The sequence below is a fragment of the Cololabis saira genome, chromosome 20 (assembly GCF_033807715.1).
Source record: "Cololabis saira isolate AMF1-May2022 chromosome 20, fColSai1.1, whole genome shotgun sequence".
Classification (NCBI taxonomy): Eukaryota; Metazoa; Chordata; class Actinopteri; order Beloniformes; family Belonidae; genus Cololabis; species Cololabis saira.
Genome location: NC_084606.1, coordinates 35,882,109 through 35,901,697, shown reverse-complemented (window position 1 = coordinate 35,901,697; position 19,589 = coordinate 35,882,109). Strand labels below are relative to the sequence as shown.

Sequence of the window (19,589 nt, the reverse complement as noted above, 5' to 3'; positions counted from 1 at the left end):
CACACTTTGAGAAGCACTGGGCTAGTGGAAGATCAAAGCCCCGTCTCCGCCTGGTGAGTGAAACGTACAGACCAGACGAAGACGGCTCTGATCGGGCCGCTTTTTTACACGAAGGAAACGAACAGCTTTACAGTCATAAACAAAAGCAGACTCCAATTTAACGCCTCGGGCAAAACTCCCCCAACAACAAACTAGAACACCTGAAGAAAACCCGGGGTTCAGCCCCCCACCCCCCTCCCTCCGCCACCACCGGCTCCTTCATGACATCACAGTGCTGTGACCGGCAGAGAGACGAGAGAATACAGGCTGATCTCCCCCACTTTGTAACTCTCCCATATCAGGGAGATTTTGTAATATTGTAATAATTTACAATATTTTCGGGGAGGGAAACCATCCTCCGCTTTCCGTCGGACGGTTCACGCCCCCGCGTCGTCCATACATTTCTGATAATGTACACCTGGTCGGGCATTATCCCATACGTATTTAGTATTCTTGTGTGTATTCTTAAGTTACTGTACTCAATTCAATTCAATTCTATTTATATAGCGTCTAATACAACAGAGTTGTCTCTAGACGCTTTCCAGAGACCCATACCCAGAACATGACCCCCGAGCAGTTATTACATAAACAATGGCAGGTAAAAACTCCCCTAGTGGGAGAAAAACCTTAAGCCAAACAGTGGCAAGGAAAAACTCCCCTTTAGGAGGGAAGAAACCTTGAGCAGGACCAGGCTCATCAGGGGGGACCCTCCTGCCGAGGGCCAGACTGGTGGGTCAGGGACGGCAACAGCACAGCAGGCAGGTGGAAGCAGCAACGGGATGACCAGGGGTGGGGACCGCAGGCCAGCACGCAGCTCCCGAAGCTCCGGCCCAATCATCAGGTCCCAGGTTGGGGTGCAGGGTCGGGGAAGGGTTGAAAAGGGGCAGGGCCAAGGAGAGGAGTCTTGACGGACAAACCTTCTCCCCCGCCTGCCCGGGCTGTTACCCTGCCCCCCTCACTCCCACACTGCAGGTTCCGGTGTCCGGCAAAGGATGCTGCAACATGGACAAAAGAGAGAAAAGGGAGGAGAAGGGGGGGCCAGCACAAGAAACTACAGGAGCGACTCTGACACACTAAAGTTTACACTACCTAGAGATTTACCAACACCAGCTAGAGGTTTACTAAACACTAACTATAGGCTTTACTAAACAGAAATGTTTTAAAGTTTATTTTTAAAGGTGGAGGTGGTGTCAGCCTCCTTAACCCAGATTGGAAGTTGGTTCCATAGTAATGGTGTACTGAGTTGTCAAGATTAAGAGGCTGTTGACTATAAAGAATTATAGTAATTTACATTTTGAAAAGTGACAAGAGAAGTAAACAGATAATTTTGGAAAAAAAGCTCTCTTCATGCACATAAAGGCTGATTTATGGTTCCGCGTTACACCAACGATTTAACGCAGAACCATAATTCCGGTTTAACTCAAACCGAAACCGGGGCCCAAAAACCGAAACGTGGGCCACCTGAACCGTTGCACCCCTATTATATATAAATTATAACATTAATTGAAATTTTATTTCTTAGGAAAAAGGCACAGATAAAATAAGCTTAATCTTTTTTCTGTTCCCTTTCATTCAAGGAAAGAGATTTGCTGTAATTATATTGAACTGTTTTGTTTTTCTTTTAATGAATGCATATTTAAGGATGAGCTGACGTTGAGAACATCAGTGAATGTTGGGGGTTCCACCTCGGTGCAGGAAGTTCCTCTCGCATGACTTCACCCAAATTAAAACACGTGACAAAAAACTGTTTAGCAGTGCCAGCGTTTAAGAATGAAGCTTTATTATATGATGAACACGAGCAGCTCTCAGCCGGCGCTGCCACCTCCTGGTCAAAAGCAGAACCACAGAAACATTCGTAGGGGGAAAGCAAAAGGAACTTTATTGGTCTTTAAAACGATTGAACATATAAATCACTATCTTCTAAAACAGAGGCCGGCATCTTGGGAGAAACGAGGACAGCAGAGAAAAGACAGTTGATTCAAACAGACGAACGCGAGATAAATATTTACACGAGCGGCCGGATCAGAGAGGAGGAAAGGTGAGGAAGGAGCCGGTCCTGGTTCAGCCCGGGCTCAGAGAGAGTCGCTCCTCTTGTACGCCACCATGCTGTTCACCTTGTGGATGGAGGTGGTGAAGGAGCGCAGCCGCACCTCCTCTGATTGGTTGATGATCTGAGGCCCCGACTCCTCCCACTTGTCTGGGACCTCCAGGTCTTTATCGGTGTAGACCAGGAGGTCGAACGCACCTGCAGGGAGGACACGGAGACGGAGACGTCACTCAGCACCTTCACACGGGAACTTTCATTCCTCTGGAATTCAGGATTTAAATTAAATCCCATTTAAAATGAGTAAAAATGACCATGTAAACACCTAATTCCCAATGAAAATGGCCATTCCGAATTAAACTTAATTCCGAAGTAAGTGGCTGGTTTATTCTGATTTTAAATCCGAATAGAATAATTCCACTCATTAAAAAAAAAAAAAAATTAAATAAATAAATAAATAAATAATAATAAAAAAAATAAATAAATAAAATAAAAGAAAAAAAAGAAAAATTATAATTTAAATAAAATACAAAAAAAAAATGTATAAACTCATTCTGCTTTAATATAATTCCGGTCTTTCTGCGCTGCTTGTTCCCTCGCCCATCTGTCTCCATGATGCTTACAGGACTGTCTCAGAAAATATAATATTGTGATACAGATGCACATTTATCTCATTAAAAATAGTCAAACTTCTTAACAATATAAATTGATAGAAAACAATAGATAATTTATTATACAGGACTGTCTCAGAAAATTTGAATATTGTGATAAAGTTCTTTATTTTCTGTAATGCAATTAAAAAAACAAAAATGTCATACATTCTGGATTCATTACACAGGGTGCTTGCTCTTTTTCCAAATTAAAATTCCAGACTTTTCCCAGACTTTTTTAAAACCGATATTTTTTTTCCCAAGACGCACTTGTAAATTTCGGGTGTTGTAGCCATAAATTCGAAAACACGCAACAACCCATTTCTGTTGACCACTAGGCAATCGACCTCAGCAGTAACATCACGAAATGTTCCAGAGTAGGCTAGGCAAGCGTTGATTGGATATTATTCCTTTAGGTGAAGACAGTACGTGACTAGTTAGTAAAATTATAAGTTTTATAGCCTACCTTTCTATTTCTCATTTCACAATGCCTTTGAGCATACTGTAAAATTCTACCATACATTTTTTCCCCATACTTTATTAAGACTTTCACACAAAATTCAAGACTTTTCAAGGTCTGGAAAACAGTGTTTCAAAATTCCATACTTATTAAGACTTTCAAGACTTGCGCAAGCACCCTGTTACAAATCAACTGAAATATTGCAAGCCTTTTATTATTTTAATATTGCTGATTATGGTTTACAGTTTAAGATTAAGATTCCCAGAATATTCAAATTTTTTGAGATAGGATATTTGAGTTTTCTTAAATTGTAAGCCATGATCAGCAATATTAAAATAATAAAAGGCTTGCAATATTTCAGTTGATTTGTAATGAATCCAGAATGTATGACATTTTTGTTTTTTTTTTTTAAATTGCATTACAGAAAATCACAATATTCTAATTTTCTGAGACAGTCCTGTATATTCCGCGCTGGGCTTGTTTTCCAAACAAAGTTTCAAGATGGCACCACGCAGTAAACGGTGGTCGTGCCAAAGCGCGGTGTTCTACTTCCCTCCTCTTCAGCAGACAAAAGAAAATCATCCACATGATGTTGTGCTGCTGCTTCAAAAATAAAATCAAAACAAATCCAAAAAGGATGCTAATAATGTGGTCCTCCATGTTGTTGCTAATCGAGTAAGTTTGTATTCTTCCGGTAGACGTAAATACGTAAAGACATCCCCCCCTAATCCAATCAGAACCTTCCCAACCCCCAGACCTTAAGCGGAATTGGATAAATCTGATCAAACGTGTTTTCCATGTAAACCTCAATTCGGAAATTACTATTTCCATGTAAACTCAAGGAAAATAGTTTAATTCAGAATTATTATTTCCAAATTAAAAAACACCATGTATCCGTGGCCAGTGTTGAGCCGTCTACACCAGGAGCCCGGCCCAGCTGGGATCCACACGGCCACCGGGACTTGTTTAAAGGCTTAAATTATTATATACTAGCGGTGTAACAATATATCGTGCCACGAAATTTCGCGATACAAAAACGTCACGATACGTGTCGTGGAGGTGACAAACTGTATCACGATATTGGGTTATTAATATTAATATATTGTGTTGACTAGTAACGACCGCGCCTCGACCCACGGACCAAAATCTTCCTCCGCTCAGAAGAAACTAGTACCGTTTTGGTCCCGATCACGGGACTCTTGTGCCACTTTTGCACTAGTATCGGTTCAGCCCGGCTCCGCTCGGCGCGGTACGGCACGGTTCCACCCGTGTGTTTTCGCATTGCCAGGGGAGAAGCGGGCAGGTTTGGGTGAAGCTGCTGTGACGTACTCGATTGCGCAACCGCTTTGTTCATGTCGCCGCTGATCAGAAATCAGCTGGAGCCGGGAGCGGCTGAGAGTAAAACAGCCCGTCTGCATCCCTTTTTAATTTTTTCTCCTCGGCCACCAGGTTTATGAACATCTGCACCTCAGAGTTGGATCACCAAACAGACGTTTTGCGCTTTATAATAAAATCGCTGCGAGCCGCGAGTCGCCTCGCTCTGACTCCCGCTTCCTGATTCAAACGTCTGACGGCCCCGCCCCCCGACCAATCGGTGGCGAGGAGGTGGTGACGTCAGAAATAGTCCCTTCTCGGCCCGCAAAGAACCTGGCTGAAATGGTTACAGAAAAAAGTATCGACTTGGAGCGGCTTTACCCGTCTCAGCCCTAGTGCGAAAGCGCAAAATGGGGCCATAGCGGGTAGAACCGGGGAGAAGTGAGACTAATGCAAAAGCGCCATTGCAGGGTTTTGAGCTCTGAACTTTTACTTATGTAAGTCTGGTGTAGAGTTAAGCCTTACCTTATTATCAACACAGCACCTAGTGCCGTACTGTGGCGTATCACTCCGCCCAATCTAAAACAGACTCACTACAGATAAACTGACTAGTGTCATTATAGTCCCTGATTTACATCAGAATAGAAAGAATACATTTATAAAATAATCAACCCTGAATTACCAAAATAACCTTAACAAAAATAAATCTCCTCTTACACTTATAAGGTGAGCATGAATCAATCTTTTTTATGATGTAAAATTGTATGTATTTATTTACTCTTATTTATTTATTTATTTAATTTTAGTTGTTAAATTTCTGGAAAAGAAAAAAGTCAAATCATACATGAGAGAAACTATTCATTTTGTGGCTAAATATTTGTACTTGTATGAAACTAAAGATGCATAATGCAAACCTGACATTTACTTTTAGTTCAGTTTGTGGAAAATGGTTGGCCTGGCTTTCTCTTTAAAACTGAAACAGTTATAAAGCTTTACAAACTGTAACAATAGGGAAAACACACAGTATTGTTTTGTATTTTGTGTCTTTCAAATAAAAGACAATTTTTTCCAGTCACATGTTCCTCATTCAAGGTTGTTTAAAAAATACTGCTATAATATCATATAGTATTGTGAGATTAGTGTATCGTTACACCCCTATTATATACATACATTTGAGCGAAACGAGTGAAAGAGAGTTTACTCACAGGGCGTGTCCAGCAGCGGCAGGAACGTCACTGTGGCCGTGATCTGCCTGATGACGGAGCGGATCTCGTCCTGGATGGTCTTGATGGACTTCTCTCTGGGAGCGCTGGCGGCAAACGACACAACACGTCAATTCAGGAGCCGCGTGGGAGCGGCACGCTTTCTCAACCAGTTTTAACCAGAGTACTTCAACACACCAACCCACCATCTCAGAGGCACCAAGCCTAAATACTATGACTGCGTTTCCATGCATCAATAACCCTTTTAAAACCCGAATATTGGCAATAACCTGAATTTGCACGGCCATGTAAACACCAATAACTCCTTTGAATAACCCGAATTTATATATATATATTCGGGTTTTTAAAAACCCGATTATGACCCCTGGGTTACTCCTTTTAAAACCCGAATATTGGGTCATGTAAACACCTAAAGGAATATCCCCATCAAACGGAACAGGAATTTGTTTTCTGTGCATGTTCTGTTCACAAGGAATCCTGGTCTTTTGAGTCCAGGAAGTTTTTATAAACACGGAGAAACCAAGACCAGGAGGAGACTAATCACTTCATAAATGTAATGAAGGATATGAACATTTCTGCATTTGTAGACGGTAGAAAGTACCGGGGTAGAAGATTTACAAGAAGGAGAGAGAAAAGTTGCGCGAAGCAGCATTTGTTTTGGATTTGGATACAGGAAGAAGAAGCGGAAATGGCGGTAATTGCGTCATGACGTTCTCCGTGCGTCGCTGGTTTGATCCAGATATCCCAAATGATTAATTACCATGTAAACGGAATATTCTGAATGTTTCAGTAACAGGAATATTAGCAATAACCTGAATTTTGACCGCATGTAAACATAGTCACTGATGCTTGTACAAACCTGAAAGATGGAATTGGTTATCTTTAATAATGATTCTGGTTTTGCTAAATATTTCATATCTGGACCAATGAAAACGCTGTAAATGAAGCTTTTTAACATGTCCACAAGAGGACTAATAAAAGAAACTCATTTAATCCCAGTTTGAGCAGGTTTTGGTTTTTGAACGATCCTTTAGTCTCGTGGTGGTTCAGAAACTTCAGCGTTAGCAGATGCTCCCGCCCCATTTCTAAACTTTAAACTCCATTTAAACTCACCAAGAGGTCCAAAGATATCTAATTATTATTAATAATTATACCACGGTCTGTGTGAATACTCGGTTCTGATTCGCTGGCAGGTGTAGGTTAAAAGTGATTACCTAACTTTAATATCATTGCGCTGGATCAACTGCCAGGTGGTAACCACGGCAACGGAGATTCAGAGAAGAAGAGCCGGCTACCGCAGGACGGAGGCATGAGTGATTTTGTAATTTCTTTTCATTTATTTGGTGAATGTAACAATTTTAATGACTGGGACGCAGAAGAAGAGAGAAAAGAAAATAGGCGAGTGGAGCTGAGCGGACTAGAATATCTCCCGTTGCTAAATCGTATCCCTGGTCCGTCCTCGTTACTGGAGAATCAAAACTGTGTCCATTATGGGACGGTGCAAATTGCCCATGTAGGAATACTTACAAAAGTACATTTAATTCATTTTTTTTAACCTTGTTTAAATAGATTTCAGCCTGGCGGTGGTGGCCATGTTGGACTTCTCAATTTTGAGGCATTTTGCGACATTTTTGAGCTTCATATACAGCAGATTTGGATTCAGCACCCCTTAATATCCTTAGAAATGTTATCAGTTATAAATATTTGCAAAATGCCTTCAGGGTTCTGATTTTGTGAAAATTGACCCTGGCTATTACCAAGGAAACTGAGTTATGGCTTGTTAAAAAACTTTGTAACTTACCAAGTTCCAACGGAAAGATTAAATAGTCGCTCAGCCGCGGCTTGTTATAAATCTAATGATTTCAACTGAAAACACATTAAAGCATGAATAACTGATTTAATATTTATGTTTTTTGGTAAGTGACCGTGGTATAAGCGGGATAATGCCCTTCCAGGTCACATTAACATAAATACATGGACGTAGGGCATTATCCCTTACTTATTAGTTATCCAAGTAAGGGCTGAAGGGATCTCTCTCTCCTCTCTCCACCTCCTCCTCAGACAGACGGAGGAACTGACCTGCTCTCCTTGGCCGACTTGTCACACTCGATGTCGAACTGCCATCTCTCCAGCACCTCGTTGGTCTCCAGACACGTGATGACCAGCACCAGCTTCTGCACCGTGCACTCAAACAGCCACTCTGCAACATGGAGAAACACACACCACGTCAGAAACCTTACAGGGTAGAAACACCTTCTGTATGTTCAGTCTGCAGAGAACAGAGACACTAGCCACATCACGGGAGTCGTCCCGGCTTCATTAAGGGCCCTTGTGGCACATGGTGAGATATTCACGCAGGGTTAAAGAAAATGATGAGTAGGGCTGCATCTCAGATCAGAGGGGGTGCACATGCCTGGCACGTTATTTAACACTAAATTATGCATTTTCCCATAATTTCAAGCGGAATGATACTAGCAAAACAAGAATATTTAAAGTGTATTTCAAATGCTTTATTGCAGAAATATTGCTGCAGAACAAAGAAAATGCTACATTTAGTCTGGGCTAGGGGTGGGCAAAAATATTGATATGGCAATATATCGCGATACTTTTCCAGCCGATTCAATATCGATATTCAAAATTTGAATATCGATTTTTTTTTTAAATATTTTTTATCCCCGATTTTTTTCCCATTATATCACCCAGTACTCCTACCTAATGGTGCTTTTGCATTAGTATCACCTTAGCTCGGTTCTACCCGTTTTGCGCTTTCGCACTAGGGCTGAGACGAGTAGAGCCGCTCCAAGTCGATACTTTTTTCTGTAACCATTTCAGTGAGGTTCAGTGAGGACTATTTCTGACGTCACCACCTCCTCGCGACCGATTGGTCGGGGGGCGGGGACGTCACCACCCTCCGCGCCTCTGATTGGTCGGGGGGCGGGGGCCGTCAGACGTTTGAATCAGGAAGCGGGAGTCAGAGCGAGGGGATTCGCGGCGATTTTATTATAAAGCGCAAAACCTCTGTTTGGTGATCCAACTCTGAGGTGCAGATGTTCATAAACCTGGTGGTTGTCAAGAAAAAATTAAAAAAGCGATGTAGACGGGCTGTTTTTTTCTCAGCCGCTCCCGGCTCCAGCTGATTTCTCATCAGCGCCGACATGAATAAAGCGGTTGCGCAATCGAGTACGTCACAGCAGCTTCACCACAACCTGCCCACTTCTCCCCTAGCAGTGCGAAAACACACGTGTGGAGCCGTGTAAAGCCGCGCCGGGCTGAGCAGATACTAGTGGAAAAGTGCCATAAGTGACAGTCCTGGGCATTGCCACTCTCTACCAACCCTGGGAGGGCCCTGTACTGAGCTCAGGTTTTATTTCACGTTTTATTTCATTTTATAGTTAATTTTTTATATAACACAATTGCCTGTCTTTAAAAAATGAAAAATAATGGACAGAGGTTTATTTATTTATGGATTTATATCTATACTGACTGATCACTGTGCCTGTCCTTGGTTTTAGTACCCATCTTTCTTGTGTTTATTATCATTTGCCACATAATTAAAGCAACCTCATACTAAATGTAATGTTAATTTCATATGATGTAAATCAGGGGTTCTTAACCTTTCTGACCTTGGGGCCCAATTTTTTCAGTACAGAGTGGCCCGGGGCCCATTAAATATAAACACTGTATAGCAGGGGTATTCAACTAAAACTTTAAGAGGTCCATTTAGAGAAAATGTACTCAAGCGAAGGTCCAGAACATCATAATAAATATATATATATATATATATATATATATATATATATATATATATATATATATATATATATATGTGTGTGTGTGTGTATATATTCAAGTAGCCTCATAGTTGTATCAACATCTGCATCTGACTGTTATATCAAAAAAAGTACATTTTGCCAATTAACATGTTTAACTTGAATTAAACATTTTTTTCTCTTAAAAATAAAGTAGATTTTATTTTATTTTTCAAATGCTATCTTATTTTATTTCTCTACAAGCAGTTTGAATTTCCCCTTTTCTTTGTTAATTGTCTCAACACATTTTTATACTAAATTAATATAAACACATCTTAACAATTTAACAGTTTTGCAGTTTTTCTTTCTTCCCCTCTTATAATCTTATGCCCCCACTTTCTGTTGTTCAGTGAGAGAACTGAGCTCTAATTTCTCCTGTCAGGACTTTAAATCTGGGCTGGATGTTGTCAGGTTCTCATATGCATGTGAAGGTGCTCATTGATGAGCCTGAAACGATATTTAGTTTTAATTATGTTCACTGTGGAGAAAGCTGCTTCACAGCTGTATCTGGACCCAAACATGGGCAGGATGTTTTAAGATGGTCAGCTTATTTTCTGTGACTTCAGTTCAGACTTGAGTGGATATGTTTGATGAAAAACTTTGTGTTTTGTTTCAGTGGCGTTTCACTTTCGCACTTTGAACGCCACGGTCTCTGAACGTATGAGACACTGGTTTTGTCCCAGTGGGAAGACTGAACAGGATGAATTTGTCCATTCCGGGTTGCATATTTAAAAATACAGCGAGGACAAAACTTAGTTTGATTTTACTTTAAGTTATTTACATTAATAAGTTGTCAGGACTCAGTGTGTCGGGTTCATCCGAGCCTGATCAGCTGCACAGCCCGCACCGCAGCTCTCTGGTCGCGCTGCAGCAGTTACTTTCCGATGCTTTTTCGAAAGCCCGAACAGTCCAGTCCAGCAGACACGACAGCCCACGCATCTACATCTACCATCCTTCAGCAGTAACGACGGAGCCCACCGCCCGAGCGGCAGCCTCAGCCGACCTCCCCGGCCGCGGGGACGCGCCGGGATAAATGATCACGCCGCGCTCGCTCGCTCTGGGCGCAGACCCAATTAATCGATCCCTGATCCTGGCGGATCTAAACCTACTCTGTGCAAAATGAAGGATTTTCTCTGTAAAGACACCATTTCTCTTACTATTACACGTACAGCTAGCTGAGTGTCTTCTTCTCCTCATTTGGTTGGGAGTTGCTATGCAGTCCCGCGGCCCTCGCGGCCCACACGTACAAAACTGAATTTTTTTTGGCGGCCCACTAGATGGCGCTCGCGGCCCAAGTGTGGGCCGCGGCCCTATGGTTAAGAATCACTGATGTAAATAATATGAAAAACATATACAAATATGTTGTAACTTTAGCTTGTATAGTTATAATAAAACATTGTTTTGACTCAGTTTGTCCCATGAATTGTCACTATAATCTGATGAACGTGCAACTCGGATTTTAAGATCCATCACTATCATCTGATGTACATATATACAACTTGGATTTTAAGATGTGTAATGCATTTTTAAATTTTTCGGTGAACTATGTAGAATATAATAATCGGGATATCGCAATGTGTATCGTATCGTGGCTCAAGTATCGTGATGCGTATCGTATCGTGAGGTCCTTCCCAATACCCACCCCTAGTCTGGGCTACCTCACCCATCAGACAATCTACACTGCAAAAATTCTAAATCTTAACAAGAATATTTGTCTTATTTCTAGTTAAAATGGCTCATTTTTAGTCAAAAAAAATCTCATTACACTTAAAACAAGACTCATCACTGGAAAAAACTATTTTCACCTGTTTCAAGTAGATTTTCACTTAAAATAAGTAGAAAAATCTGCCAGTGGAACAAGATCTTTTTGCTTGTAATGAGAAGATAAATCTTTCTACTTATTTCAAGTGAAAATTTACTTGAAACAGGTGAAAATTGTCAAATAAGTTATTTTTCTGGTAATGACTCTTGTTTTAAGTGTAATGAGATTTTTTGACTAAAAATGAGACATTTTAACTAGAAATAAGACAAATATTCCAGGTAAGATTTTGAGTTTTTGCAGTGTAGCAACAGAAAATAAAACATAGAAAAATAAATAACAAAAATAAATATAACCTGTGTGGTCCAGTCAAGTTGAGATCGAGTCTCTGTCTCGTGACCACCGTTGCCTAACTTGCTGGCGTGGTTGTGCTTGAACCACTTCCGAATATCCATCGTTACTTTGTGTTAACGGAGCAGCAGAGAGCAGTGTCTTGCTGGTGCAGGAAACTGCGCGCTGGACGCAGATGAGTGACGTACACTGAAGGCTGATTTATGGTTCGCAGAGCTTACGGCGTAGGCTCTGCGTTGTTTTAACACAGAACCATAAATCAGGCTTAACGCGCGCACTTGTCAGTTTTTTTCCCGTCTTTTCAACTGAGCATGAAAACACATAAACTGAGGGTGCAATGCATGCTGATGCACACTCGTAGAACCGGGCCTGTATTCACGACTAGTGCCGCCCCTCCCTAAACACAGAACACAGCTGTGTGCAAGGCCTCATCTTCCAACGGGGGCCACGTTCTGGACTAGGGCTGCAACGTGTTTTTCCAACGGAGTGAGGCGTCTCACTTCAATACGTTCTCTGCCGAGAGTCGCGCATAGGCGATAGCGTCTCTGCCGAGCGGTAGCGGGTAAACAATAATGACGGCGTCCCGTCCTGTAGCAGCTGCATGTAACAAAACTTCTAAAGTTTTGGAGCCTTTTAGCCTCGATACGGTAAATAAAAAGATGACTTGCAAGGTTTGCAAAGCCGACCTTGCTTATCACGGGAGCACGTTGGTAATGCGAGCATTTGAAGAGAAAGCACGTTGGGTCTGGGTGACGAGTTTCAACAAATGATACACCAGTTCAAGCCAGAGAACGTCCTGCCATCCAGAACCGATTTCACCCACTTGATAGAGAAAAAATATGAGATGTTTTATTTTATTTTTTATATAACACATTTGCCTGTTCTTAAAAAATGAAAAACAATGGACAGAGGTTTATTTATTCATGGATTTATGTCTGACTGATCACTGTGCCTGTCCTTGGTTTTAAATAGGACATTTTATTAATTTTTTTGTATGAACAGTGGCAAAGGTGAATAAAATATCTACAGGACTGTCTCAGAAAATTTGAATATTGTGACAAAGTTCTTTATTTTCTGTAATGCAATTAAAACAAATACTTGACTTTAAAAGCACCCATTGATCCATGGGTACATAAAAGTGTGAAATATGAAAAACCAGCTAATTTTTGTAACATTTGCCGGTTTTGTCTTTGCGATATTTATGTTTTGAGCGAATCTACAGGACTGTCTCAGAAAATTAGAATGTTGTGATAAAGTTCTTTATTTTCTGTAATGCAATTTAAAAAAAAAATAATAATGCCATACATTCTGGATTCATTACAAATCAACTGAAATATTGCAAGCCTTTTATTATTTTAATATTGCTGATTATGGCTTACAGCTTAAGATTCCCAGAATATTCAAATTTTTTTAGATAGGATATTTGAGTTTTCTTAAGCTGTAAACCATGATCAGCAATATTAAAATAATAAAAGGCTTGCAATATTTCAGTTGATTTGTAATGAATCCAGAATGTATGACTTTTTTTTTTTTTTTTTTAAATTGCATTACAGAAAATAAAGGACTTTATCACAATATTCTAATTTTCTGAGACAGTCCTGTATTTTTCATTGAAGTACCCATCTTTCTCGTGTTTATTATCATTTGCCACATAATTAAAGCATACTAAATTTAAGAAAAGATTACTAATTATCCGATTAGTCGACTAATCGTTTCAATAGTCGGTGACTAGTCGACTATTAAAATAGTCGTTAGTTGCAGCCCTATTTTGAACGCATTTTCTCGGCAACACATATGTGTAATGGATGTGCATATGCATTGCCGCGAGGAGGAGGGGAGAAAAGAGATCTGAATGGTGAGTAATCTGGCCGTGTAATGATCTGCAGCACCCGAAATCTGACCAATCGGAAGGGTGCAGGCAGGCTCTTGCAGAGATTTCAACTTTTCATCCAAAAGATGTCACAAATCAGGAGCAAGAGAAGAAAAAGGGCAAAACACGAGGAAACTCGTGCTTCACTTGAAGGTGGGGATGTTGTATGTGGAAGGAGAACTGAAAAATGTGAAGGCGTGGTTTGATAAATAAAGCTATCATTAAACCTAACTAAAACTAAGTTCATAATTTTTGGCACTAGAAAAAAAAAAATCAAATAATTAAAATTAGTGGTATGGAAATAGAAAGAGTATATGAAAATAAGTTCCTGGGGGTAATAATTGATGATAAACTTAGCTGGAAATCACATATAAATAGTGTAAAATCAAAAATGATAAAATATATCATTAAATATAAAACACTATAATTATAAAGTATATTATCAAAAACATTCTAGAATGTGAAACGCCAATTTTATATTTTGTCTTATTTTTTTTGTCTTCTTTATGTATTGCTTGTTTCCACGGAGTAATGCTAATGTTTCATATTTAAGCTGATCATAAGATAAAAAGGGTCAGCACTATAAGCTACGGCTTCAGCTACACCTTTTCGGCAAAAGAAATGTTTATTTTACCTTTTCATTTTGTTTTGTAAAAAAGTGTGTACAAGCCGAAATAAAGAAAGATTCATTCATTGTTGAAATAAAACTTTGTAGCACAAACACCTGAGCTGCTGCTCAGATAGGAATCTGTCTAGACTTTTGTTTTTCCAGTAGCTCAGATTAACATTCATTGAACGCCTTGTTAACGCCCTCTGCATTCACCTCTGTTGAAAAAGAGCCATAAAAACACCAGTTGGTCATATATGAGCTACAAACTTATATAATAAATATATATATAATATTAATAACAAAAACATAATAAATTATACAATATATAGTAATGTATCTATTGTTTTCTATCAATTTATATTGCTTAAGAAAACTCAAATATCCTATCTCGAAAAATTAGAATATTCTGGGAATCTTAATCTTAAACTGTAAGCCATAAAATAATAAAAGGCTTGCAATATTTCAGTTGATTTGTAATGAATCCAGAATGTATGACATTATTTAATTTTTTTTAAATTGCATTACAGAAAATAAAGAACTTTATCACAACATTCTAATTTTCTGAGACAGTCCTGTAGATTCGCTCAAAACATAAATATCGCAAAGACAAAACCGGCAAATGTTACAAAAATGAGCTGGTTTTTCATATTTCAGACTTTTATGTACCCATGGATCAATGGGTGCTTTTAAAGTCAAGTACAGTTTCTGATCAGCGAAACAACTGGAATGTCAGTTTGTGGACTTGAAAGACCCCGAGAGGAAAGGGGTCAGAGGATGTGAGACGAGCCCACGAGGAGACTCGTCAACGTTGGGATTTACCTTTCATCTGAGCCACTACATTGGTGAGGTAGTTCTTCAGCTTGAGGTCGGTGGTGAGTTGCAGGCTCATGTCGTAGTGGGTGACCCTGGAGAACGTCTCCGGGGGGTAAATACCCCGCTGGTAGAGGATGCTGTTGATGCCGAAGGCTGGAAAGACATGAAGGCACGGATGAGGTGGAAGCTCCATGGATGCATTTACTATAGGGCTGTCAGTTTAGCGCGTTAATTAGATTAATTACACTACTAATTAACAGCGTTATGAAAATTAACGCAATTAATTAATGACCTGTGTTATATTCCCTTGAAGTGTAATTAGGAGAAAATATGTTTCTCTATTTTTCTTATTTTTGTGAGGGGGATATATATAGTTTTTCGGCACTACCTTGTTCTCTATCGCTGATATAACATGAATTACTCCTATGTGGGATCAACAAAGTTCTTATTTTTGCCATCTGAGAAAATTAAATATATTATATTTGGTGCCTAACTGTTTCCCAAGTATATTAGTGCGTGTGTGAATGAATAAATGAGACGTAAAACGTACATTTCTTTGTAGAAAGGCGCTTTATGAAAATAAGTCAATTTACTTGTATTAGTTTACAGTGCAGTTTAAGATTAAGATTCCCAGAATATTCAATTTTTTTGAGATAGGATATTTGAGTTTTCTTAAGCTGTAAACCATGATCAGCAATATTAAAATAATAAAAGGCTTGCAATAGTTCAGTTTATTTGTAATGAATCCAGAATGTAGTGTAAATAAGTATATTTATATAAATATTTATCTGGGCATGTGGTACAAATATATAGAAATATTCAACTATGTGTATGTATAATCTGTGTATGTATAATCAATGCTCATATGGGTCAGACCAGCACACTGCAGCCTTTCAGGCCCATGCAACTTTGGTTAAAGGTTAGATTTAAGCCCAATGATTTTATTGAAGTGATATCATTCAGCAATATAGGCGTACAATGATTTTTAATGTAAAACTTTGTTATATTACTGCATGTCACATGTCCAATATGCCGTCCCACGCGCCTCGTCTGTTCAGGGTTTTTTCGGTGGGTACCACCGGGCCTGAAAAAAATTCTAGGGGAAACACTGATCTCCCACAAAAACTGAAAGCAGGTCTTGCAGGTCTGAAATCAGAGCTAAACAAGCACGTGTGCCTTTTACAGATGCACATTTATCTCATTAAAAATAGTCAAACTTCTTAACAATATAAATTGATAGAAAACAATAGATAATTTATTATACAGGACTGTTTCAGAAAATTTGAATATTGTGATAAAGTTCTTTATTTTCTGTAATGCAATTAAAAAAAACAAAAATGTCATACATTCTGGATTCATTACAAATCAACTGAAATATTGCAAGCCTTTTATTATTTTAATATTGCTGACTATGGTTTACAGTTTAAGATTCCCAGAATATTCTAATTTTTTGAGATAGGATATTTGAGTTTTCTTAAGCCATGATCAGCAATATTAAAATAATTTGCTTGCAATATTTCAGTTCATTTGTAATGAATCCAGAATGTAGTGTAAATAAGTATATTTATATAAATATTTATATGGGCATGTGGTACAAATACATAGAAATATTCAACTATGTGTATGTATGCATGTATAAGTATGAATGAATGAATGAATGAATTATTTTTTATTTATGTGTCATACACCTTTAAGGTGCCCAGCCCATAAGGACTTACAAGACACAGATACCCTACGCCAGCAAACAAACATCAACTACGTACAAACAAAAACACAAACACAAAATTATAATATCCACTTATACATTACAGATCAGATCTTTTCTCAATTTTCATATAATTTGTCCTTTCTCTGTTTCCAGGCTCTCTTTACAAAAGTAGCCACAGAGAAAACCTCCTCTTTAAAAAACCACTCCAATTTAACATCATCTTCACTCCAAAACAACTCAGGTTTACAATCTTGCATTCTTTGAAATAAAAACTTCCTGGCTTCATCATACAATGGACAATAAAACAAAAAATGAAGTTCATCCTCAACAACATTCAGGTCACAAACACAACATAATCTTTCCTCTTCAGGAACAGAATTATACCTACCTGTTTCTATGGCCAGAGGGAGAATCCCAGTTCGCAACTGAGCACACAATGATCTTTTGGATCTATCAAGGGGTAAGGTCACATACGGTTCAGGACAATAAGTACTCTTCATCAACCGGTAAGTTCTGAGTTTGGGTTTATGCCAGATGTCGTTGGCCCATTTTTCTTTATATTCAGAGAATAACATACGCTTCACAAACCGAACATTACACCGCTGACCATCTATGAAAACATGTTGTAGATCAGTTTCACTAAAGATGGCATTTATTCCCTGACACCAAGGATAGTTATGTGCTTTGTCCCAATGAAAAACCTATAAAAAAAGTATGTGTGTGAGTATAATTACAGTATATAATAATAATAATAATAATAATAATAATAATAATACTGTTATTTAGCAGTGTGAGTACAGTGTGTGAATATTTATAAATACAGGTTAAATGATCAGTGAATGGGGGTAGGACTAAATAAGTTTACACTTCTTCCTACTCCTTTTTTGGCACATGTAAATCTAGATAGCAAGTTTTAAAGGATGACATTTTTTGTTTTGTTTTCTTAAACTTATCATGAAGTGTTGTTTCTTTTCTTTTTTTTTTTTTACATGTACAAAAATAAAAATAAATCAAATGTATGACATTTTTGCATTACATAAAATAAAGGCCTTTATCACATACACAATGTTCTGAGACAGTCCTGTATTCTATTCCATTATATTCTGAACTAGTTAGTGAGTTTGGGTCCGTTTGATTTCTCTCCCCCCGCACTCGCGGCGGGCGGCGCGCTGCACTCTCAGCCCGTGTCGATCCTAACAACGCTACAATTACACCAAAGTAAGTCATCTTCTCAAACAACGCGTTGCACATAAACCCATTTACCAATCACATTTATTGACTGTTTTATCAGAGCCGAGGGGGCACCGGAGAACAACACAGATAGCATATTAGCACACGGTACGAGAGCAACACCGCTAAAAATCAAAAAGTGATGCTTAATACTTACAGAAAAACTCCGCCACTAGCTCGGCACTTCCTTTGAGAGTGATTCCTTTCAACGTGCTGGTCATGTTTTATTTTTACCTTGTTTATAATTCAAAAGAAAGAGAAGCTTTGTTGTAAACGTGCGTCGCCGTGAGCCTCGTACCCGCCGTCCCGTTTGAATTTCACTAGCCCTCGGCGCGCATGCGCGGCCGTTCACGGTCTGGATGACGTCACCGTTTGCAGTTTAATAATAATTATTATTATTATAAAACGGAAAATTTACGGAAAAATACTAATACGGGAGTATCAGTAGTAGAAACAGGGGTAAAATACGGTATTTTCCCGGACAAAAAACTTGACAAAAGACTTGACAGGTATGACGTCAGCACATACGTGCGTCACCACATACGTGCCTATTTAAGCGCGGAACGAAACGGCTGGTCATTCATTCGTTCGTGAAATCCTTTCACAGCAACCACACTAACTAACACTAATACTAACGGTGGACACTGAAAGTAAGTGAAAAACTTGCAACATGTCGTCTCTCTTTATTACCGACGCACACACACACACAGGAACAGAAACACACAATTGTGACAAAATGAGTGATTTTCCAGAAAATCTGGACATAGAGGGAGTTTATCTGACAAGAGTAGAATTGGAATTTAAATTAAATCTAAATACTCTTCCAGATATAATGGAGCTGTTTAAAGAGGCTGATGCGGACGGAAGTGGTGGTTTAGATATTGACGAGTTTTTTGAGGTTATGCAGAAGGTAAATGGAAACCTAGGTGAAGAGGAGCTGCGTGCCCTCCACATGAAGATTGATACAAATTGTGATGGAACCGTGGACCTCAATGAGTTTATAAGATATTTCCAACAAAGTGGAGAGGACTTCAGGGATAAAGTTCTCCCCAGACCCTTTGAACAGATGCCAATTAATGCTGGCCTCAAATCATTTTTGAAAATTGTTTGCCTGCCCTTGGATAACAGCGACAAAGTTCCATCACAAAATGTCAGGACTTTCCAGCCCTGTAATTATCTCACCATCAGAGAAGATGGGAAAATGGTTTACTGGAGTGACAAATTTAAATCATTAGAAAAGATTGTCTTTTCTAAAAAAGTCGCGAGCACAATTCCCTTCACCCACAAGAGAACTCAAGTCTATGACATGGTGTACATCCAAGACCTCCGACAGGTGGCCATCAGCACCGGTATGGAGGTGATATTCTCCGAATGTGACCCAGCAGGTAAAAATTTTAAAGTCAAGCACAGCATCGTTGGCCACAACATTAAATGTACAGCCCTCAATTATTATTCCAGTGGCAATGAAGCAATGTTTTCTTTTGGGGATTCAGATGGAAATTTATACATATTAGTTTCCTATAATCTATATAGAAATGGTCTCTTCAAGTCAGGTTGGTTTGAGAAGTCATCTCACCGAACGTATCCGGTTGTGAAGCTGTCTACCCTGGACGCAAATGACTCTATAGACTTTTGTTTTTTCAAAAGTAAAATGTTTAACGGCATCTGCTCTGATATACAGTACTTTCCCACTATCAGTACTTTTGCTG

General features: G+C 39.1%; 1 protein-coding gene across 1 annotated transcript; it reads right to left on the bottom strand.

Annotated features, from left to right (window-relative positions):
• Positions 1 to 1,895: 1,895 nt before the first annotated feature.
• On the bottom strand, positions 1,896 to 18,195 carry LOC133420357 (mitotic spindle assembly checkpoint protein MAD2A-like). Its single transcript, XM_061710037.1, has 5 exons — positions 18,038 to 18,195; positions 14,949 to 15,095; positions 7,810 to 7,930; positions 5,713 to 5,816; positions 1,896 to 2,284 (listed from the first exon to the last, which is right to left on the bottom strand). The coding sequence occupies exons 1-5, from the start codon at positions 18,099 to 18,101 to the stop codon at positions 2,112 to 2,114; spliced, it is 609 nt and encodes a 202-aa protein (XP_061566021.1). The 5' UTR covers positions 18,102 to 18,195; the 3' UTR covers positions 1,896 to 2,111.
• Positions 18,196 to 19,589: the final 1,394 nt, after the last annotated feature.